The sequence below is a fragment of the Trichosurus vulpecula genome, chromosome 8, assembly GCF_011100635.1.
Source record: "Trichosurus vulpecula isolate mTriVul1 chromosome 8, mTriVul1.pri, whole genome shotgun sequence".
Taxonomy (NCBI): domain Eukaryota; kingdom Metazoa; phylum Chordata; class Mammalia; order Diprotodontia; family Phalangeridae; genus Trichosurus; species Trichosurus vulpecula.
In genome coordinates, this window is record NC_050580.1 from 254,248,562 (window position 1) to 254,267,009 (window position 18,448).

General features: G+C 42.5%; 1 protein-coding gene across 1 annotated transcript in view; it reads left to right on the forward strand.

Annotated features, from left to right (window-relative positions):
* Positions 1–3,112: 3,112 nt before the first annotated feature.
* PRIMA1 (proline rich membrane anchor 1) overlaps positions 3,113–18,448 on the forward strand; it is a 111,321-nt gene continuing 95,985 nt past the window's right edge. Inside the window, exons 1-2 of the mRNA XM_036737228.1 lie at positions 3,113–3,205; positions 10,691–10,841. Coding sequence (XP_036593123.1) covers positions 3,113–3,205; positions 10,691–10,841 — 244 coding nt within the window. The remainder of the gene's footprint in view (positions 3,206–10,690; positions 10,842–18,448) is intronic.

The following is an 18,448-nucleotide window of genomic DNA, read 5'->3' on the forward strand; positions in this document are numbered from 1 at the left end:
CCTGAGGCAGCAGCCTTGATTACCCTGCCCTAGTTACTCCCCTACTGCCAACCATGTCATATAGTTGGTTGAAGAAAGTGGGCATGTTTAGGCCTGGTGAGAAGACTTACACAGGAAGTGAAAGCTGGCTTCAAATATCTCAAAGTTATCATGTGGGAAAAGTATTAGATTTGTTCCGCTTGGTACCAGAAGGCAAAACTAGGGCCAGTTCTGGACCTCAGGGATGCAATTTTTGGCTCAATATAAGGAAAAACTTCCTAACACTTCGACTGTCCAGCAATGACAGAGACTGCCTCCATAGACGGTGAAGTCCCAACCTCAATGGAGGTGTTCAGGAAGAGGCTGAATTATGTGTTGGCAATGTTGTAGTGTAGCTTTATTCCTTTCATGGAAAGAGGAATTAGATAACCTTCAGGTTCCTTCCAACTTTGTAATTATGACATTTTTGGAGTTTGCGCCCATCAGATATAGATGAATACAATACAGGAGCCCTGCTCTCCTTTAATATGGCTTAACGTTAGGCAGGGAGAAGCTGTTAGGTGTTGTGGACAGGGAGCTGGCCTGGAAGTCGGGAAGACCTGTGTTCAAGTCCCGAATCTACAGCCACACTGGGCAAGTCACTAAACCACTCGATGCCTCTAGCAATTTTCTAAACTAAGTTGCACAGGTGCTTACCTGTATTGGTAGGGGAGTGAATTCCCTCATACAGAGCTCCCTACATCAACCAGATCCAATGTCTGGCAAAAAGGCTGGGGAATGGGTCTTACTTCCTCTATTAAATAGTAAACTATAGCTTTTGTCATGGTACAAAGCACTTTTCACAGGTTAAGACCTTAATAAATGTTTGTTGAGTTGAACCTGGTGAGGATATCATTTTGGATCCCCATGAAGAGATACGATGGTAAAGATGTTTAAAGTGCAAACCTAATGCTAAAAAACAAATTAGAGTAGATAAGGTGTTGAATTGATCCTTCTCGCATTTCTAATGCCATCTTCTAGACCACTCCCTCTCCTCTCCAATCTCTGGCTCCATCTCTCTTCAGAAAAAGGAATGGCTTCCCGAGATGGTGAGTTTCTTTCTCTGGAAGTCTCCAAGCCGTAGCTAGATGACCACTTGTTGGGTGTGACTTCTGTGGTCCCTGACTTCACTGAGCTTCTATGAGAATCAATCCTTCAGCCACCTGAAGGCCAACCGGGCCACTGGCTGTCCAGGACGCCCGGAAAGGCACAGGAACCTAAATGCTGCCCATCCACAGCTAGCCAACCTGACGAGAGGTGGGGGTGGGGGGTGGGCTGGGAGGTCGATCAGGATCCTAGGGTTTTTAGAGTTGGAAGTGACCTCAGGGCACCGTTTTACAAAGGAGGAAACAGAGATGCCAGAGAGGTAGAGTGACTAGCTTTGGGGCTGCGCGTTTACTAAGTGGAAGACAATCTAGTGACCTTTCCATTATTCCACCAGAGAGGGAAGAGCCATTGGGAGCGCTGCTGGGGGAAAACAGGAGATGCCACAAATCAGGTTCCACCCTCCTGACAATGCTTTCTAAAGGGAGAACAAGAAAGCCCCGGGGATTGTTTCATCACGGTGTAAGCCTAGACAACCGCGATAGTAAGAAGCAAAATTAGACGCTGAGCCAGAGTCCAATCCACAATGGACTCAGTAGAAACAGATGAAATATCATTGCAGCAGCCAAAGCGCAGATCATAGGCATTGTAGGGAGGAGAATTTCGGGCTCCGTTCACTTCTATTTTCTTTTTCATTATTTCTCCTCCTCTTCACCCTCCTCCGCCTTTCTTTCCTCCTCCTCCCACTCCCGTCTTTGCCTGTGCCTCTTCCCCAGCCTTGTCCTCCCAGCACCCGCCCCGTGGCGATTTCTCTCGCCTGTGCTCGCAGTGTCCCTGGGGGGTTTGTGTGACGGACAGCTGCGGGCGCTGACACCTCTGGCGACCCGAGTGCCGGGAGAGGTATTGGGCCGAGACTTTAAAGGGAGGGCGGTTGGGACCAGGCGCGCGGGGGCAGAGGAGCCCGATCCGGAGTCAGCCTGAGCCCAGCGGGGCAGGGTTTGGGGAGAAGGCACTGCCCCTCTGGGGCTTCTTTGGGGTGACTTCTTCTTATTTTTTTTCCTCCTCCCTGCCTTCCCTTTGCACTCCCCGTACCTCACCCCGGCTTTTCCTGGAGATGAAAAAGCGGAACACTGTCTGAGTCTTTGCCGTTTGCACCAAGCCGGTGGCATTTCTCAGGACATTTTTTTATCATTTTTTTTTTTTTTTGCGTGTGTGTCTTTTTTCTCCTACTCCCGACACGTACAGAAGGCAGGCTCGGGCTAGAGACATCGCACATCATCAGCACTGAAGGAGGGACAGCCCGCTCCCCCTGGGCCGCAGCCGGCTCCTGGAGCCCCCCAATGAGAGGGGGCCGTGCCCCGGGGCTCCGGCTCAGCACCCAAGGGAGGCCGAAGCAGAGCGCGGCGCTCGTTGCAGCCGCAAACTTTTGCACCTGCGCCCCGCGCGCCTCCCCAGCATGTAAAGCCCTTCCTGCGGCCCCAGCTGTCGCCAACATCGCCGCGGCCACCCCCAGGGTGAGCAGGGTGTGGGGGAACGGGCGGGAGAGCAAGGGGTAGGCGCCAAGAGGGGGGCCGACTTCTGCACGGAGCTCTGTCCCACTGCTTGGGAAGGAGGAGGAATGGAGAGGTGGGGACACCCCTTCCTTCCCCGCCTCGGAGCTCCTGCTGGAGCCGCTGGGCTGGAGGAGTTTGTGGGGCGGGGGATGGAGATGGTGACCGTTGGGGTACCTATTCCGCGGGGTGAAAGGGGACTGTGTGTGTGTGTGTGTGCCTGTGTGTGTAGCTCTGTGCGCGCGCGCGTGTGCCGAGAGTAGGTGTGTCTCGTGTGCCTTGTCCCCTGGGTGTTTTGCAGTGAGTGTGTATGCGTAATGTGAATGTGCATACAAGGTGGGTGGTTTGAGCGTGTCGGGAGCTGGGTGCGCGTGTAAGTGTGTGTGCGTGCGTGAGCGCTAGAGAGCGCCTCGCGAGCGTGTGTTCTCAAGCTCCCTCCTGACCCCTCCGCCCGGCCCTCTTTCCTCCTGGCAGTGGGGCTCTGGGCGGCCCGAGCAGGGATGATGATCTGGGACTGGATGCTTCGCCCTCGCTGCTGCTGGCCCTCGCTGCTGCTGCACTGTGCGCTGCACCCTCTCTGGGGTTTCATTCAGGTGAGCTCCCGGGGAGGGTGCCCGAGCCACCGCGGAGGGATGGATGGAGGGAGCGAGGGAAGGAGAGGGGAAGATCGCAGTCTTCTTTCTACAGCTGTGAAGTGGCCTGGGCTCTGAGGGCGCTTCGGTGGAGCAGGGGCTTCTGAGAAGGCTGATCTGGGGATCCTGCAAGGTCCCACGATCCCCCCGGGCCATCCCTTCTCTCTCAGCTTTTGGAGAGAGGCTGTTTCAGGCTCTCCTAGTTGAACGGGGTGGGGAGAGAGAACTAGGATCGACTTTACAGTCAGAAACAGTGCTAGACATCCTAAAGTTCCCTTAACCCTAAAAGGAAAGAGAAGCCATGAAGGTAAGAATAACGGCCACCGACATCCTTGCTTCACTAAGTGCTTTAAAGCATATTGTTGTAAAGAAAAGCCAGGTTTTTTTTTTTTTCTGAAAATGCTTGGAGTTCTGGACTTGGGCTTCTCTGTTACACACACTATCTGTGTACCCAGTCCTTTCCTGGCCTAGGCAGCTAAAGAACAGGGCTACAAAACAGAAAACCTTAGTAAATATTCTGGTAATGATGTTTGCTTCATTAAGACTAAAAGTTGAGTGTTCCTGGGTTTCAAAAAACTTTTTTTTTTAAAAATGTGTTCTAGTGAAACAAAATTACCACGTTTTAGATTTTATTTAGCATCAACGAAAAAAAAAATTAGGGGCCCTTTCCACATATACTGTGGCAAACTATAGAAGTTATAGATTGATATGTATATAAACTATGTTTACATCCATTGTTTGCACCTTTAGGTCTTCAGATTCCTGTATTCTTCAGTATGGACTTACTTGTCCCTGCAATTTAGGCAAATCACTTTTAAAAAATTGTTTGGTGTTCAGAAATCATAGCACAAAATTTTATACTTAAAAATGTGTCTCTTCCTAACTAAGAATTTGCCTCTTGGACTCTTAAGGCACCCCCCCCAACCCCCATTCGTCCTCGTACTATTAAATCTGGCATCTGTGGAGATTTATGCTCTCTGAGCAAAGGTTCAGGGAACGGCTAAAATGTTGACAGTATATGAGCATTTAAAGGAACAGGCTTTGGGGAAACTCTCCTAATTGGATTTTGTCAGAGTACACTTTCAGTATCATGTGATTCCAATCGGAGAACTAGCTAAATGTAAACGCTGAATCAGCGTTGTCTTCTCCAGCTCTGATGGTAGCATGGTGTGATGTGACCTTGGTGGTAATTTGGTGTAACCAGGGATTGTTTTGCGGCCAGAATGTGTCTGCTGGGAAATGAGAGAGGCGTTGATAAGAGGACAACTCCCCAGTCTTGATTCTCCTTTTCCCCTATCCCAACGCCATGGAAAAGGTTGGGAGGAAAAACCCAGCTGTTTTTCATTTTAGAGTTGACACACCTGTGAAATAAGTTAATGGTTAGGAAAACATCTGGTGTAGTGGAAGGAGTGCTGAAGTGTGAGATAGAGGTCCTAGCCTAGTGATCCCTGCTGCTAATTAGCCTCAGTTTCCAAATCTATGAAGAGGTTAGACCTAACTCTAAGATCCCTTGCAGTTCTAAATGCGCTCTGGGTATGGCCAGCCAGCTCTAACCTTCTATGTCTAACACACTAATATGTCTATACTCTAACATTCTGTGGTTCCTAAGGTTCTTTTTTCAAGATCTAATGTTCTCACTGAGCCATTACTGTTCAGACTATGGGCTTTTGTCACTTTATACACTTTAGATGCCTAATGTCTTTCTTCTGTAAGCTTTGGCTGGAACGAAAAGGTTAATTCTCCTTTGTTTACAGTTTGTCTCCTACTCCCTGGAAGGCTCCCTTCTCTCCCTACCCCCCACCCTTCCATAACAGGCAAAGCAAAAATAATGAGACTGTCAACTCCCATAGGTCTAGAATTTTGGTTGCAATACTGGCAGGACTGACAGAGTACATGCTTTTTCATTTGTTTTTAAACAAAAAAAAAGGTAATTGCTTGAAAGCAATTGAATATGTTAGTAGATATTCTTTAGGCCGGTAGTAAGTTATACAAGTACATCTCTGCAAGAGTTTCAGATACTATAACAAAATAAAAATCAATTTTAATTAAATTGGATTATGGAGAGGCACCATCTTCCAGACAGGCCGATTTGGTGTAAACTTGGCTAAAGTTTCTGGAAAATACTAATCTACAAATGACGAGCACAAGGGTTGGTCGGGCCAAGTAAGAAAAGGTCTTGGAATGAATCGATTCAGCCTTAAGTAAAGAAAGTGAAGGCGAGTCAACTTGGGACAAATAGGATGGTACAGAGCCAGGTGTTTTTGTGGTGATTAAAAAAAATCCATCAGCTCTGGAGCTTCGCTAGTAGAAAAGGAGAACTGGCCAGGTCCTTCTGCTTCTCAAGGAGCAGTTTGCTGGAGGAAGAATTCTTCCTGAGTGGTGAGCATGTGAAAGGGTGGGGCAGGCCACAAAGAACGAATTCATAGACTTTCGAGAGGAGAGCAGAGATCCCCCAGCCTGCTATTATACCCAGTTCTTGCTTCAAAGTCAGCATGGAAGAAATCCTGAATAGCAATCACTCAGCTTCAAGGATATTTTTAAAATATAAAATTGGCTGATATTTGAATTTTGAAGGTGTTTCTTGGCCATTCCGTCTCATTCGCTCACTTTAGTTGTTATCCAACATAGTCAAAAAGTAGAAGAGAAGAGAACAAACATTTATTAAGTGCCTTTTGCTTTAAAAATATTACCTGGTCCTCACAATAACCCTGTGAGGCAGATGCTGTTAATGTGCCCATTTTACAGTTGAGGAAACTGAGGCAGACAGGGGTAAGCGACAGGGTCACACGGCTCCTAACTGTGGGAGGTAGGATTTCAGTTCAAGGCTTTTTGGCTGGAGGCCCAACGCTCCATCCACTGGGCCACCCAGCTGCCCTAAGGATCACCTAGTCCAATCTACCTACTTTATCTTACTGATAGAAAAACAATACCCAGAGAGGTTAAACACGTCTATGGGCAAAGAGTAGAGATGGGCTTCAAACCAGGCCTCTGAACCCCAGAGCTCTTCACATTGTTGAAAATAGTTTATTCATATATTTTGGGGTTTTTAGACAAGATCTAAATTTCCCAATCTCTCGCTTTCACCTCCCAGAAAGCCTTTAAACAAAGAAGAGAAAAGGGTGGGGGGCAGGGTGAAGTTAACACTGACCAACACAGCAAAAAGGTCGAATGGTATATTCAGAGTTCCACACCCAGAGACCTCCAGCTTTGCAAAGACAGAAGCAGGCACCCTCTCATTTCCCTTTTTGGGTCCAGCCTGGGTCATGATGATCTTAGAGCATTGCTTCAGTTGTTTGCATGCTGTTCTTCCCATTTTCATCTTTGTAGTCATCCTGTGGGGCAGCTAGGTGGCATGGTGGATAGAGCCCTGAACCTGGAGTCAGGAAGACTCATGTTCCTGAGTTCAGATGCAGCCTCAGACACTTTTACTAGCTGTGTGACCCTGGGCAAGTCTGCCTCGTTTCCCCATCTATGAAATGATAATGAGAAGAAAATGGCAAACCACTCCAATATCTTTGGCAAGAAAACCCCAAACGGGGTCACGAAGAGTCTGACGTAACTGAAATGACCGAACGACAGCAGTCACTCTACATGTTGTTTTCTGGCTCTGGTTCACTTTATATCACTTCCTATTCATTTTCCCATGCTTCTTCATCATATTTATTGCTTCTCACAGCCCTATAATATTGCATTATAGTCATATATCATAATTTGTTTAGCCATTCAGCGATCAATGGAAATCTATTTTGTTTCCAGTTTTTTCACTACTTTAAAAAGTGCTGCAATAAATATTTTGGTGTATGCGGGGCCTTCTTTTCTAAATGTAATCTCTGAGACATTTAGATGATTTATTTGCATAATACCAAATATTTTCTCAGAATGGTTGGACCAGTTTACAGCTCCCCCAACAGTGCATTTGCATGCCCAGTTTTCCATAACTCCTCCCAACATTGATACTTCCCATCTTTGGTCATCTTTTCCAGTGTTCTGGGTGTGAATTGAAACCTGAGTTATTTTATTTTGCACTTGTCTTATTATTAGTGATTTGGGTCAGTCTTTTATATGGTTGTTAACAGCTTGCAATTCTTTGGAGAGTTATTTATTCATATCCTTTGCTATCATCTCTTCTAGCATCGATATGTTCTGCTTTGATGGTTTAGGAGTCTTTCTAGATCTCTCAAAAATGATAAATTCACTTCTTCCTTTGCAAACTGAGAGCGGACATCACAGTAAATTATTGGCTGTGACAGGCACATGTCTCATCAAGTTACAGTGTTTCTGCCCTGCTCCTGTTTAAGATGCCAAAATCCATCATCTTTGTGATTTCCTTCCTTAAAGTTCTTGTCGATGTGATTTGTTTCAATCAGTTGCCTTTGGCCTTTGTACTCTGATGACTGTGTGCTTGAGACACTCTTGCCAAGGAATAAGGAGCCTATGAGAGGAATGACTATAGCTCTGTTTAATTCACATTTATTAAGTGCTTTTTATGTCCAAGGTATTATGCTAGGTCTTGGTCACACAGGGCTTCCAAAAACCCAAGTCCTTGTGCCTTTATCTAGCATACAGCCCAAGGTTTGCACAGACCACATAAAGTCGAAGGCTGTACCTGAATCCAGAAACCAGGTAGCATAGTCAGCTGTGATGGTATGAACACCAAGCTGAGAGTTAGGAGACCTTGGTTTTTAGAAGCACAGAATCTCAGAGTTGGAAGAGGTCATCTAGTCTTACAAGACCCAGAACAGGAATCCCTTTTACGACATCTCCAAGTGGTTGGCCATCTGCTGCTTAAAGACTTCTGTGCTAATGTGCAAATATGCTTAATAGGAATGTATACGTAGAGCCTGCCTCAGATCATGCCATCTTGGGGAGGGTGGAGGGGAAGGAGGGGGAGAAAATATAAAACTTATGGAAGTGAATGTTGAAAACTAAAAATAAATAAATTAATTATAAAAAAAAGACTTCTGTGATAGGGACCTCACTGCCTTCCAAAGCCATTCATTTTACCTTTTTTTTTTTAACAGTACCAGTTGTTAAAACTTTTTGTCTTTATCAAGTTGGAATCTGCTTCCCTGCCTTTGGCACCCCTTTTCTGCCTGGGGACTAGCAGAGCAAATGTAAATCTTTTTTCTGCAGTGATAGGAATGAGCTAGGCTTCTAGTGTTCAGACTTAAAAAAAGAATCAGAGATGGTAATAGGACAGGTATAATGTGACCCTACGCCAAAGTCAAGTTAGAGAGGACTCCCCAACTCAGTGAAAGTAACACCACCTGTAGGTGAACGAGCTGGGCCTCCCGATACTGAGCCCAGCTCTTGAAGGAGAAAGGGAGCTTCAGTGCTAAGTAGTACATGTGTGCCAGAAGTACAGGGCAGCTAGGTGACAGAGTGGGTAGAGCACTGGTCTTGGAACCAGAAAACCTCATCTTCCTGAGTTCAAATCTGGTCTCAGATACATACGAGCTGTGTGACCCTGGACAAGTCACTTCACCCTGTTTGCCTCCGTTTCCTCATCTGTAAAATGGGCTGGAGAAGGAAATGGCAAATCACTCCAGTATCTCTGCCAAGGAAACCCTGGATGGGGTCGTGAAGAGTCGGACACGACTTAAAGATGGTGATAACAACAGCTTGAAGTTCGGAATATGCCATGTTGTCAAACAGGGTGAATGGCAACCAAACCAAAATTACTCCAATTACCCATTGCTTACCAAAAGGTCATGGGTTTTTCCCTTTGCTTTGTGATGGGACTTGATAAGAGGTTTGTGGCAGCTGGACAGATAGAGCGCTAGGTCTGGGGTCAGGAAGAACTGAGTTAAAATCTGGCCTCAGATGCTTAGTAGCTGTGTGACCCTGGGCTGCAAAATAGGTTTAGCACCTATTTTTAAAATAAAATTATTTATTATTTAAATACCTGATTTTATTTAATTAATTTATTATGGCTGTTCTAATTAATAATTATTTAAATTATTCTTTACAATTTAGCAACAGGGTTGTTGTGAGGATCAAATGAGATAGTTTTTGTAAAGCACTTAGCAAGTGCCTGGCACATAATAGGTGCTTATATAAGTGTTAGCTTGTATGTCAAAGCAGGAGCTGTAGACTTTTCTTCCTGTATTATGTTTCAGACCTGAAGTACAGCCTTTTTCTATTTCAGAATATCATTACCTGAACTCAATCCCTATCCCTAGTTTCATTATATTAATTAGTTATTATTTAACCAAATGGTTCCCCTGCCATAGACATTTTTAAAAAATTGCTAATCTTGCAGCTGTCTCACAAAGTACCCTTTGAGTGATACAGAGATTAATTATATGGGAGAAGTGATATTCCTTGAGATTTGCCAACATACTCGATGGTGCCCAGGGGAGTCAGAGGTCAAAGCCTCTGAGAGGATGTGGCTTTCAAACAACCTCATTTGCAGCCTTAAGCTTTATGAGTGCGAACTCTCAGAAAGAAGGGAGCTTATGAAATAGTTGGAAAGTGGTTCAACAGCAGTAAGGGGGAGTCCTGGCCAAGCTGCATTTAGGCATGCAGAGAGTTAATCTTGTTTGCAAAATAATTGAGAACATTTCTACTGGATACGGAATGTGCTATTATCAGCACTAGTCAAGACTGGCTTCCAGGATTTGAAAGGCAGTCAGTACTTCTTTTAAAAAGCAAAGGGGGAACACGTAGGAGGCTTTTGGCCTCTGCTCACATTAAGTTAGGGTTGTAAATCAATCCAGCCTACTCCGTACCATTGTGATGTTCATGAACACAAAGCTTTTTTATTTTCATATCTGAAATTGGAGAATGAGTTGCAAAACTCTCCATTTTTCAATCGTCTCCTTGTCCCATCCCTTCCTTTCAGGAAAAGTTCCTGGGGGGAGACTGTTTCAGTCTCACCAAGGGAGGAGGGCATAGTTGGCAGGCAGCAGAAATTACATGACCTGGGTCTCTAATTAAATTACCTATCCATGCAAGAAGGGTGCTATATTGAGAGTCAGGAGGTCTGGGTTCAAGTCTTTGCTGTTACTTAATAGCTGTGTGAGCTTTGGCAATTTACTTGATCTTTCATCCCTTTAGCTATAAACTGAGAGGATTTGATTAAATTACTTCTGAGATATCTTACAGCCCATGCATTTGTCTAACAATCAAATACATTCATTGTGGCTATCTCTTTAACCAGAGCTAGAATGAGGAGCCCCAGAAGAACTAGTTTTCCCATTTTTCTCTTGATAGATTTAATTCCTTCTCATTTGCATGTAGAAATAAATGGCTCCTTTGAATCTCACCCACCTCCTCTTCACCTCCCCAAATCTTCCCATAGATCCTTTCTTCTTCCCCAGTCCAATGTGATCATTGAGGGGGAGGTGAGGTGAGAGATCATTCTCTTTACTTCCCCAACTGAAGCCCTGCATTGAGCTGAGCAGAATCTCATACTGGTCTCTTGGGGTGGGGTTGTGTTTCCAGATCACTCACGGTGAACTCCAGAAGTCATGTTCTAAGACCGTTGCAGAAAAAGGTACCGATAGCTGCCAGGAGATCTGTCAGTGTAGACGGCCTCCTCCACTACCACCTCCTCCACCTCCTCCTCCACCTCCCAGACTGCTCTCCCTCACACGTAAGTAAAAACTTAAGTTTTCAGATTCTTTTTTCTACTTTTACAAAGAGAAAGAACTGAGTAGAGGACAGAAGGCAAATTCATTTCATTCTTATTTTTTCAAAACTGGATTAAAGTAAGAGAAAAGCTAAACACTTAACTTTACATTTTAGTTTCTGGAAAGCTTTACTTTTTAAAGGTTTGTGTTTTATGTGTGTGTGTGTGTGTGTGTGTGTGCATGCATACACGCATTAATCACATATGTTTGAAACATATATATATATATATATATATATATATATACATGAAATATATCATTTTCCCAGGAAATACGGATCTGTGTTTTCTCATCAGCTAATTAGATAAATGTCAAACCCTAGGTGATGAAATACTCTTTTGAAATAGATTATTCCAAAGGACAAACTCTTAAAAGAGGCAGATTAAGTTTAATTCCTAACCCGCCCCCCCCACCAATTTCATTCCAGTTTAACCTGAATCTACTGTCACTTAAGGCAACTTTCAGATAATTTAGCTAGAAACCTTCTTTTACTTCAACTATACAATTAACCACATCTATCCAAATGTGATTGCTGGAGTTAATTCAAATGGAAAGTGGTTTCTTAGACCAAAATTGCCTTTGCTTTGAATATGGAGTCCTGAGTTGAGTTAAATTAGTAGGACTGTGAAAGCTAGATTGAATATGTCATGTTAATAAAATTTCCAAAGTGAAGTTTCACACTCCAGCTTAGTTTCGCCTGAATTTCCTCCTATAAAATGCCCTTCTTAATATTTGGTTCCACCTCATTAAACACATCTCAATTGAATTATTTTGTGCATACTTAAATAACCTTGGAAGAAAGGTTCTTTGGCGAAGTGCTTTGTATTTCATTTAGTAAAAATGTAAGTAAGGAATAGTCTGGAGAATCTTCGCGTTATATCTGAATATAGCACTTAACACCACAGCCTGGGCTTTGCCAAATGGCCCAGGTTCATGTCCTTTTCTCCTCCCTAACACCACCTCTGTAGGAAAGCCTCGGTTTACTCATTGTTTCCAAATATGCCCTATACATTTACAGAATCACAGAATTTGAGAATTGGAAGGGACCTCAGAAACTAGGTACATGGTTGTTTGCATCACCTCCTTGAGGGTAGTTTCTATTTTTTGCCTTTTTTTTATTCCTAGTGCTTTAGTGTGGTGCCTGACATGTAATAAGTGCTTAATAAATATTTCTTGAATATGATGCATATGGGACAGGAATTTCCCAGCATTCCCACCTGTCTACTTTTTCTCCAGCTGTTACCCATTGCCTGACATCTTGCTCCCCACCTTCCTTTCCATTTAGCTATCCTCTACCTTTACTTCAGGGATTAGCCTTCTCTGACTACCACAGCCCTCAGACACCATTCCCAATAAACACATATAGACATGGTTCATCCTGCCTACTCATTTGACACATAGCCTGTTCTATCTTGTAATGGTATTTCCCACCTCCCCAAATAGATTGAGGGCAGAGATTATGTCTTCTACCACTTTGTACTTCCAGGCATTAGCAATGCACCCTGAATTCAGTATAGACTCATAGGATTGTCAGTGTTTGTTGTTGGTAGTGATTCAGCGTTTACTTAGTAGTGCCCACTGTATACCAAGTACTTTTTGGCTGTGAGTATGGATGAATGACAGGGTGCTTTTCCTCAAGGTTGTTACATGATCATAGAGTTTCAGAATTTTAAGGGACCTCAGTGGTTGCCTAGTACGACCCATTCTCAAAAAAAAGAATCTTGTTGACAACATACCCAATGAGTGCAAACTTTGGTGAAAGACCTTTAGTGATGGGTAACTCACTTTCTCCTGAGGTGTTCCATTTTACTTTGGGATAATTCTAATTAGAAGGTAGTTTTTTTCTCCTATCAAGCCTAAAATTACCTCTTTGCAATATTCACCCTTGCTCTTAGTTCTCACAGGAAGAGCCAAATGAAAAAGTCCAGTTCCTCTTCCATATATTTTTGCAAATATTTGAAGACTGCTATCCTGTTCCCCTGAGCCTTGCCTTCTTGAAGTAAATCATCCCCAGTTCCTACATGATCTTCATATATCATGGACATAAGATTTTTCACCATCTTAGTTTTCCTCCTTTGATGTCTTCCAGCTTATTAATGTCCTTTGGGGGGGGGAAATAATATTTTATTTTTCCCAACTACATGTTAAAACAATTTTGGCATTAATTTTTAAAAATGTTAATGTCCTTTAAAAATGTGGTCCTTAGAAATGAATACAATAATCCAAGTGTGGTCTAATCAGGGTACTGGGATTATCACTTCCTTATTCCTGAAGGGGGGGACTATTTAATTTTTAATTGTATCTCCACTGCTTAATATAGCTACATGAATGTATGTGTGCATATATATGTATCTACGTATGGTGTATATGTATGTGTATATACATATGGTGTGTATACATGTACCACTTACATAATTTGCCTAATATTTGTTGAATTAAGCTGAAGTGAGAACTACTAGGTACCTAAACTTGGGTGGTGATATTGTGAAGAGAAGGAAGTGAGAAAAACATAGTTTGGCTGCCAATAGTATATGGTGATGGAGAGGGAGCAATAAAATATTACATTATAGTTTCAAGCCTGGATGACTGGTTGAATGGTGATACCATTAACAGAAATAAGAAAATGATGAGAAATGATGGAAACAGGAGTGCCAGCAATTTCAGCCATCCATTAAAAAAATCTTAGCTAGGTTCTCATGAAATTGTAGTAGCCCAATGGTTTATTCTTTATTAAATCCAGTTTATTAGTTGGTTTTTTTCCTTCTAAGTTTTATCTATGTGTTTTGCAATGACCTTACAAACATTTACAGATTACACCCACTCCTACTCTGAGAGTGGTCTCTTATAACAAAGCAAAACAGTTAAAACTGATAGAACAGTGAGTGGCCATGTCTGAAAGTACAAGCAACATTCCACATCTTGAGGAAGATAAATGGCACAGTAGATAGAGTGCTGGGCCTGGAGTCAGGAAGAGCTCAAAAGTAAATTAGGGATCGTACAGCACCTACCTCGCAGGGTTGTCATCCAGATTAAATGAAATAGTATTTGCAAATATTGTGTCTGGCGTATAGTTGGTGCTATATAAATGTGTATTCCCTTCTCTCCCCACCCCCTAGTAGAACCCTCCACCAGTATTTTTAACTTAAAAAAAACTGAACTGAAATCTATTTTCTCTCCCTCTTACCCCCACTTCTCTGAAAAAAACGGAGAAAAAAGAAAAACAAATTCCTCATAAGAAGCTAAACAAATCCCTTCATTGGTCGTATAAAACATATATGGTTCTGTTTGTACACATACACATGTATATTTTATATATGTGTTGGCCTAAAAGGGCCAGAGTCTCCCATTGCATCCTGCGTCATCTTCAGTCATCCTAATGAATATCTGGTCACTGGACCCAGATGGCTCTGGAGGAGAAAGTGAGGCTGGTGACCATACACTGCCCTCCCTCACTCAAATCGAAGTCAACTGCAAGTCATGTCATCATTTCCCTGATGCCATGGTCCTCTTTGAAAACGAAGGACAAACACAATACATATATACACACACATATACACATATTTATGTTTCATTCTGTACTCTAAATCTTGCACCTTATTTGAACAGTAGCTACAAGGTACCCAGAGATGCCCCCAAAGCAATAGTTTTTGTCGTTTTCTTAAGTCCTCTTGGTTTAAGGGGAAACATGGTGGTAGGGAAAGAAGACTGTTGTTGAGTCGTTTCAGTGGTGTCCAATTCTCCATGACTCCATTTAGGATCTTCTTGGTGAAGATAGTGGTTTGCCATTTCCTTTTCCAGTTCATTTTGCAGATGAAGAAACTGAGACAAACAGGGTGAAGTGACTTGCCCAGGATCACATGGCTAGTAGGCGTCTGAGGCTGGATTTGAACTTAGGTTCTCTTGAGTCCGCTGCACCACCTAGCTGCCCTAAAGGATTGTATTTGAAATAAGTCACTTCCTCTCTGTAAGCATCAGGTTCCTCAGATGTGAAATCTTGCACAACCTTTCCACAACATTGATGTGACCAAAATGCTTTTAAAACTTTAAAGTCTGTACAAATGTGAGGAATCATCATTGAGTGAGGCCAGCTGGAGAACTTTGTGTGCACTCCTCTCATCCCTCTTAATCAACTCAACATGCTCACGGTCTTTTAAAGGCTGTCCTGCAGAACATATGACCTTGAGAAGTCATTTAATCTCTCTGGGTCTCAGTTTCCTCACCTGTTAAGTGAGGGGTTTGGACTAGATGACCTCTGGAGTCCTGTCCCGCTCTATGTCTGTGATCCTGTGAAAACTGCAGACAAGTTGGTCTCCAGGTAGCCCTGCAGAAATCTGAAATAATAGTTTGTCTTTGTCTTTCATGGCAAGTGTTAATGGTTGGTCAGAAGGACCGACTGCTGACTATGAACTCGTGCTAAAAGAATCAGTGATAGGTCGTTTTTCTTTTTGTTTTTAATTTCTCCCAACATTGTCCACCCTGGGAAAGTTGGTGATTTCCCAAAGAAGCAGTGGAAAGGGATATTCCACCCCCCCAAAAAAATGTTTGGAATCCTCATATTAGCAAAATGATGTTTTTAAAAATTAAAACAATTGACAGATGTGTCTGGGGTAGAAGTAAATATTTTTTTAAATGAGAAACATTAAGGCACACTTCCTCTGAATGAAACATTTTTACTTGGAAGATGAGAAACCTGAGCGATGCTTGATAGGAATATCTATGTCATGGCCCAGAGGCAAGTCATAATATCTGTCAGTCCTTGAAAATCTATAGAAATCACTACTAATTAAAAAATGCAAAACAAAGCAATTCTGAGGTCCCACCTGATACCTGTTATGTTGGCGAAGATGACAAAAAAGGAAAATGGTAAATGGTCGAGGGGAAACAGGCACATTGATGCACTGTTGGTGAGCCTGTGAATGGTTATGGCCATTCTAGAAAGCAGATTGGCATTCCACATAAACATAATTACTGAACAGTGCAGTCTTTTTGACTCAGCTGACCCACTGATAAGCCTGTACCCAAAGGTCGGAGAAAGAGGAGAAGGTCCTTCATGTACAAAACTATTTATATTGGCTCTTTTTTTGTAGTGGCAAAAAAAAGGAAACTAAAGGAATGCCTATCGATTGCAAAATTGCCGAATAAGCTGTAGTATATGCATTTGATGCAGTGAACAATCATTGTCTAAGACATGAGGAAATAGATGATTTCCAAGATCCATGGAAAGATTCTGCAGAACTGAGGAAAGCAGAACCTAAAGACCAAGTCATACTGTAAAATCAATTATTATTATAAATAATTATTAGTAATGTTAATATATCATTGATAATATAAAAAACCATTTTGATTATTTTTATAAACTAATGAAGAAAGAAATGAACAAAACCAGGAGAACAATTTATGTAATAACAGCTGTATATGCAAGCAACTTTGAAAGCTATAAGACCTGTGATCAATATAACGACTATCCATGATCCCAAAGGATCTAACAAAGGTGGGGAACCTGCAGCCTGATTGACAAAGCATGCTACCCATCTCCTGACAGAGACTGATTTAGGGTATAGAATATGTATGTATGTGTGTATATGTATGTATGTGTGTGTTTGTGAATACATATATGCTTGTTCTCATATGTATACATGTATGCATATATATGTATTTTATGTGCGTAGATATAAATATATTTGTACCCAGCCAATAATTTGTTTTGCTTGATTATATATATTTGCTGCAAAGAATTTTTCCCCCAGTGGAGTGGAGGTATGGAAGGAAGAGAAAACAGATTTAATTTTTTAATGGGGGAGGTACTGCTTCAGCTATGAAATGTTGCGTGCACCTTCAGATGAGATTACTATATTGTTAATTTTGTTTTATTGTTTTACCTTGTTACAAGACCTCTCACAAAATAGGGAGTAATCTGTAAATATTTATGATTTTGAAACCAAATGCATCAATAAGACGCATCTAAAAGAAGAAAACCTGTTAAAATGACACATGTCTCATTTAAAAGCGCAATGAGCTTATTCTTCATTTGACAGGCATCCCTTTAGTTTCCATTTTTTCACCACCACAATAAAAGAACTGATAGAAATATTTTCGTACATAAAGGACCTTCTCCTCTGTCTTTGATCTCCTTTGGATATAGCCCTAGCAGTGGTATAGCTGGGTCAAAGGGCACACACTCCCCCAAGAATGGAGTGCATGTGGAAGAGTATTATGAAATGGAGTTAGAAAGGGAGGTTGGAGTCTGACCATGTAGGACTTCAGATACGAGGCTAAGGAGACCTCAGAGCCTAAGGAATTCTTTGTCAGGAGCCAGTGGGGAGCTCGTGAAGGGTGTGGAATAGGGAAGTCATATGATCAGAGAGAGCTACTGATAAAGAGTTGAGAATTCTTGGAAAAGACCAACAACTGTGCTGGCGAGATGCTGACACCCCCCTGCCCCACACACACACCCAAAGCTGGATGAAATAATTATTTAGGGTTTTCTCCTGATCCTGGAGATCTTCTATGGAGTTCCAAATATTTGGAATGGGTAAAATAAAGCCTACCTACTTGTGACCAAGTACAGAAGAGTGTTTAGTGAATAGTTAATAGAATTAATTAATGGGGTTAATTAATTTAAAATTAATTAATTAATGGGATTGTGTTTCTGAGTCAGTACATTTTTATGAGGAAGAATGACTAGGTTTAAGGCAGGTTAGAATTAGAATCTGAACCTTATCTCAGGAGGTAAAAGACCTATGCGTGAGCCAACTAGCCTTCTATGGGGGGTATTATTTCTTGTCCTATTCGTTGTTCAGCAATGATGCTGAATGAGATATTAGAAGCTGCTGTGTGCTTGAGGATTAAATAGACCCCTAAAGGATTGAAACCAATATCCGGTGTGTTCAGTGCTGTTGAAAGGCACAGATAATAGGGCTTTAGACCTTACAGGATAGCTAGTTCAACCCTCTCATTTTACGGATGGGGAAACTCAGAGCAGAGAGGGGAGTGACTTGCCCAAGGTGACACAGTGAGTGAATACCAAAGAAAGGCCCAAAACTAGGTCTTGAATTCCAGTCCCATGTCCCTTCCACTATTACTGCAGGTATTAGAGAGGGTCTGATAATAACATAACCTTATCCGAAAGCTGTGCCTGCAGTGCTGGTGAGTGCACAGAAATTGTGGGACGTGCTCCTGCGTTCATGTTGAAGGTGTAAATGTGGTTATTGTTCTGGAGCAGCTGGGCAGTACAGTGGATACAGCACTCTAGGTCTGGAGTCAGGAAGACCCGAGTTTAAATCCAGCCTCAGACACAGACTAGCTGTGTGACCCTGGGCAAGTCACTTAACCTCTGTTTACCTCAGTCTCCTCGTCTGTAAAGTGGGATAATAAAAACACCTACCTTGCAGGGTTGTCATGAGGCTCAAATGAGAAAATTGTGGGTGATAGCAATGACTAGAGTGCTGGGCCTGGAATCAGGAAGACCTGAGTTCAAATCCAGCCTCACTTATTAGTTGTGTGAGCCAGGGCAAATCACTTAATCCCTGTTTGTCTCAGTTTCCTTATCTGGAAAATGGGAAAATAATAG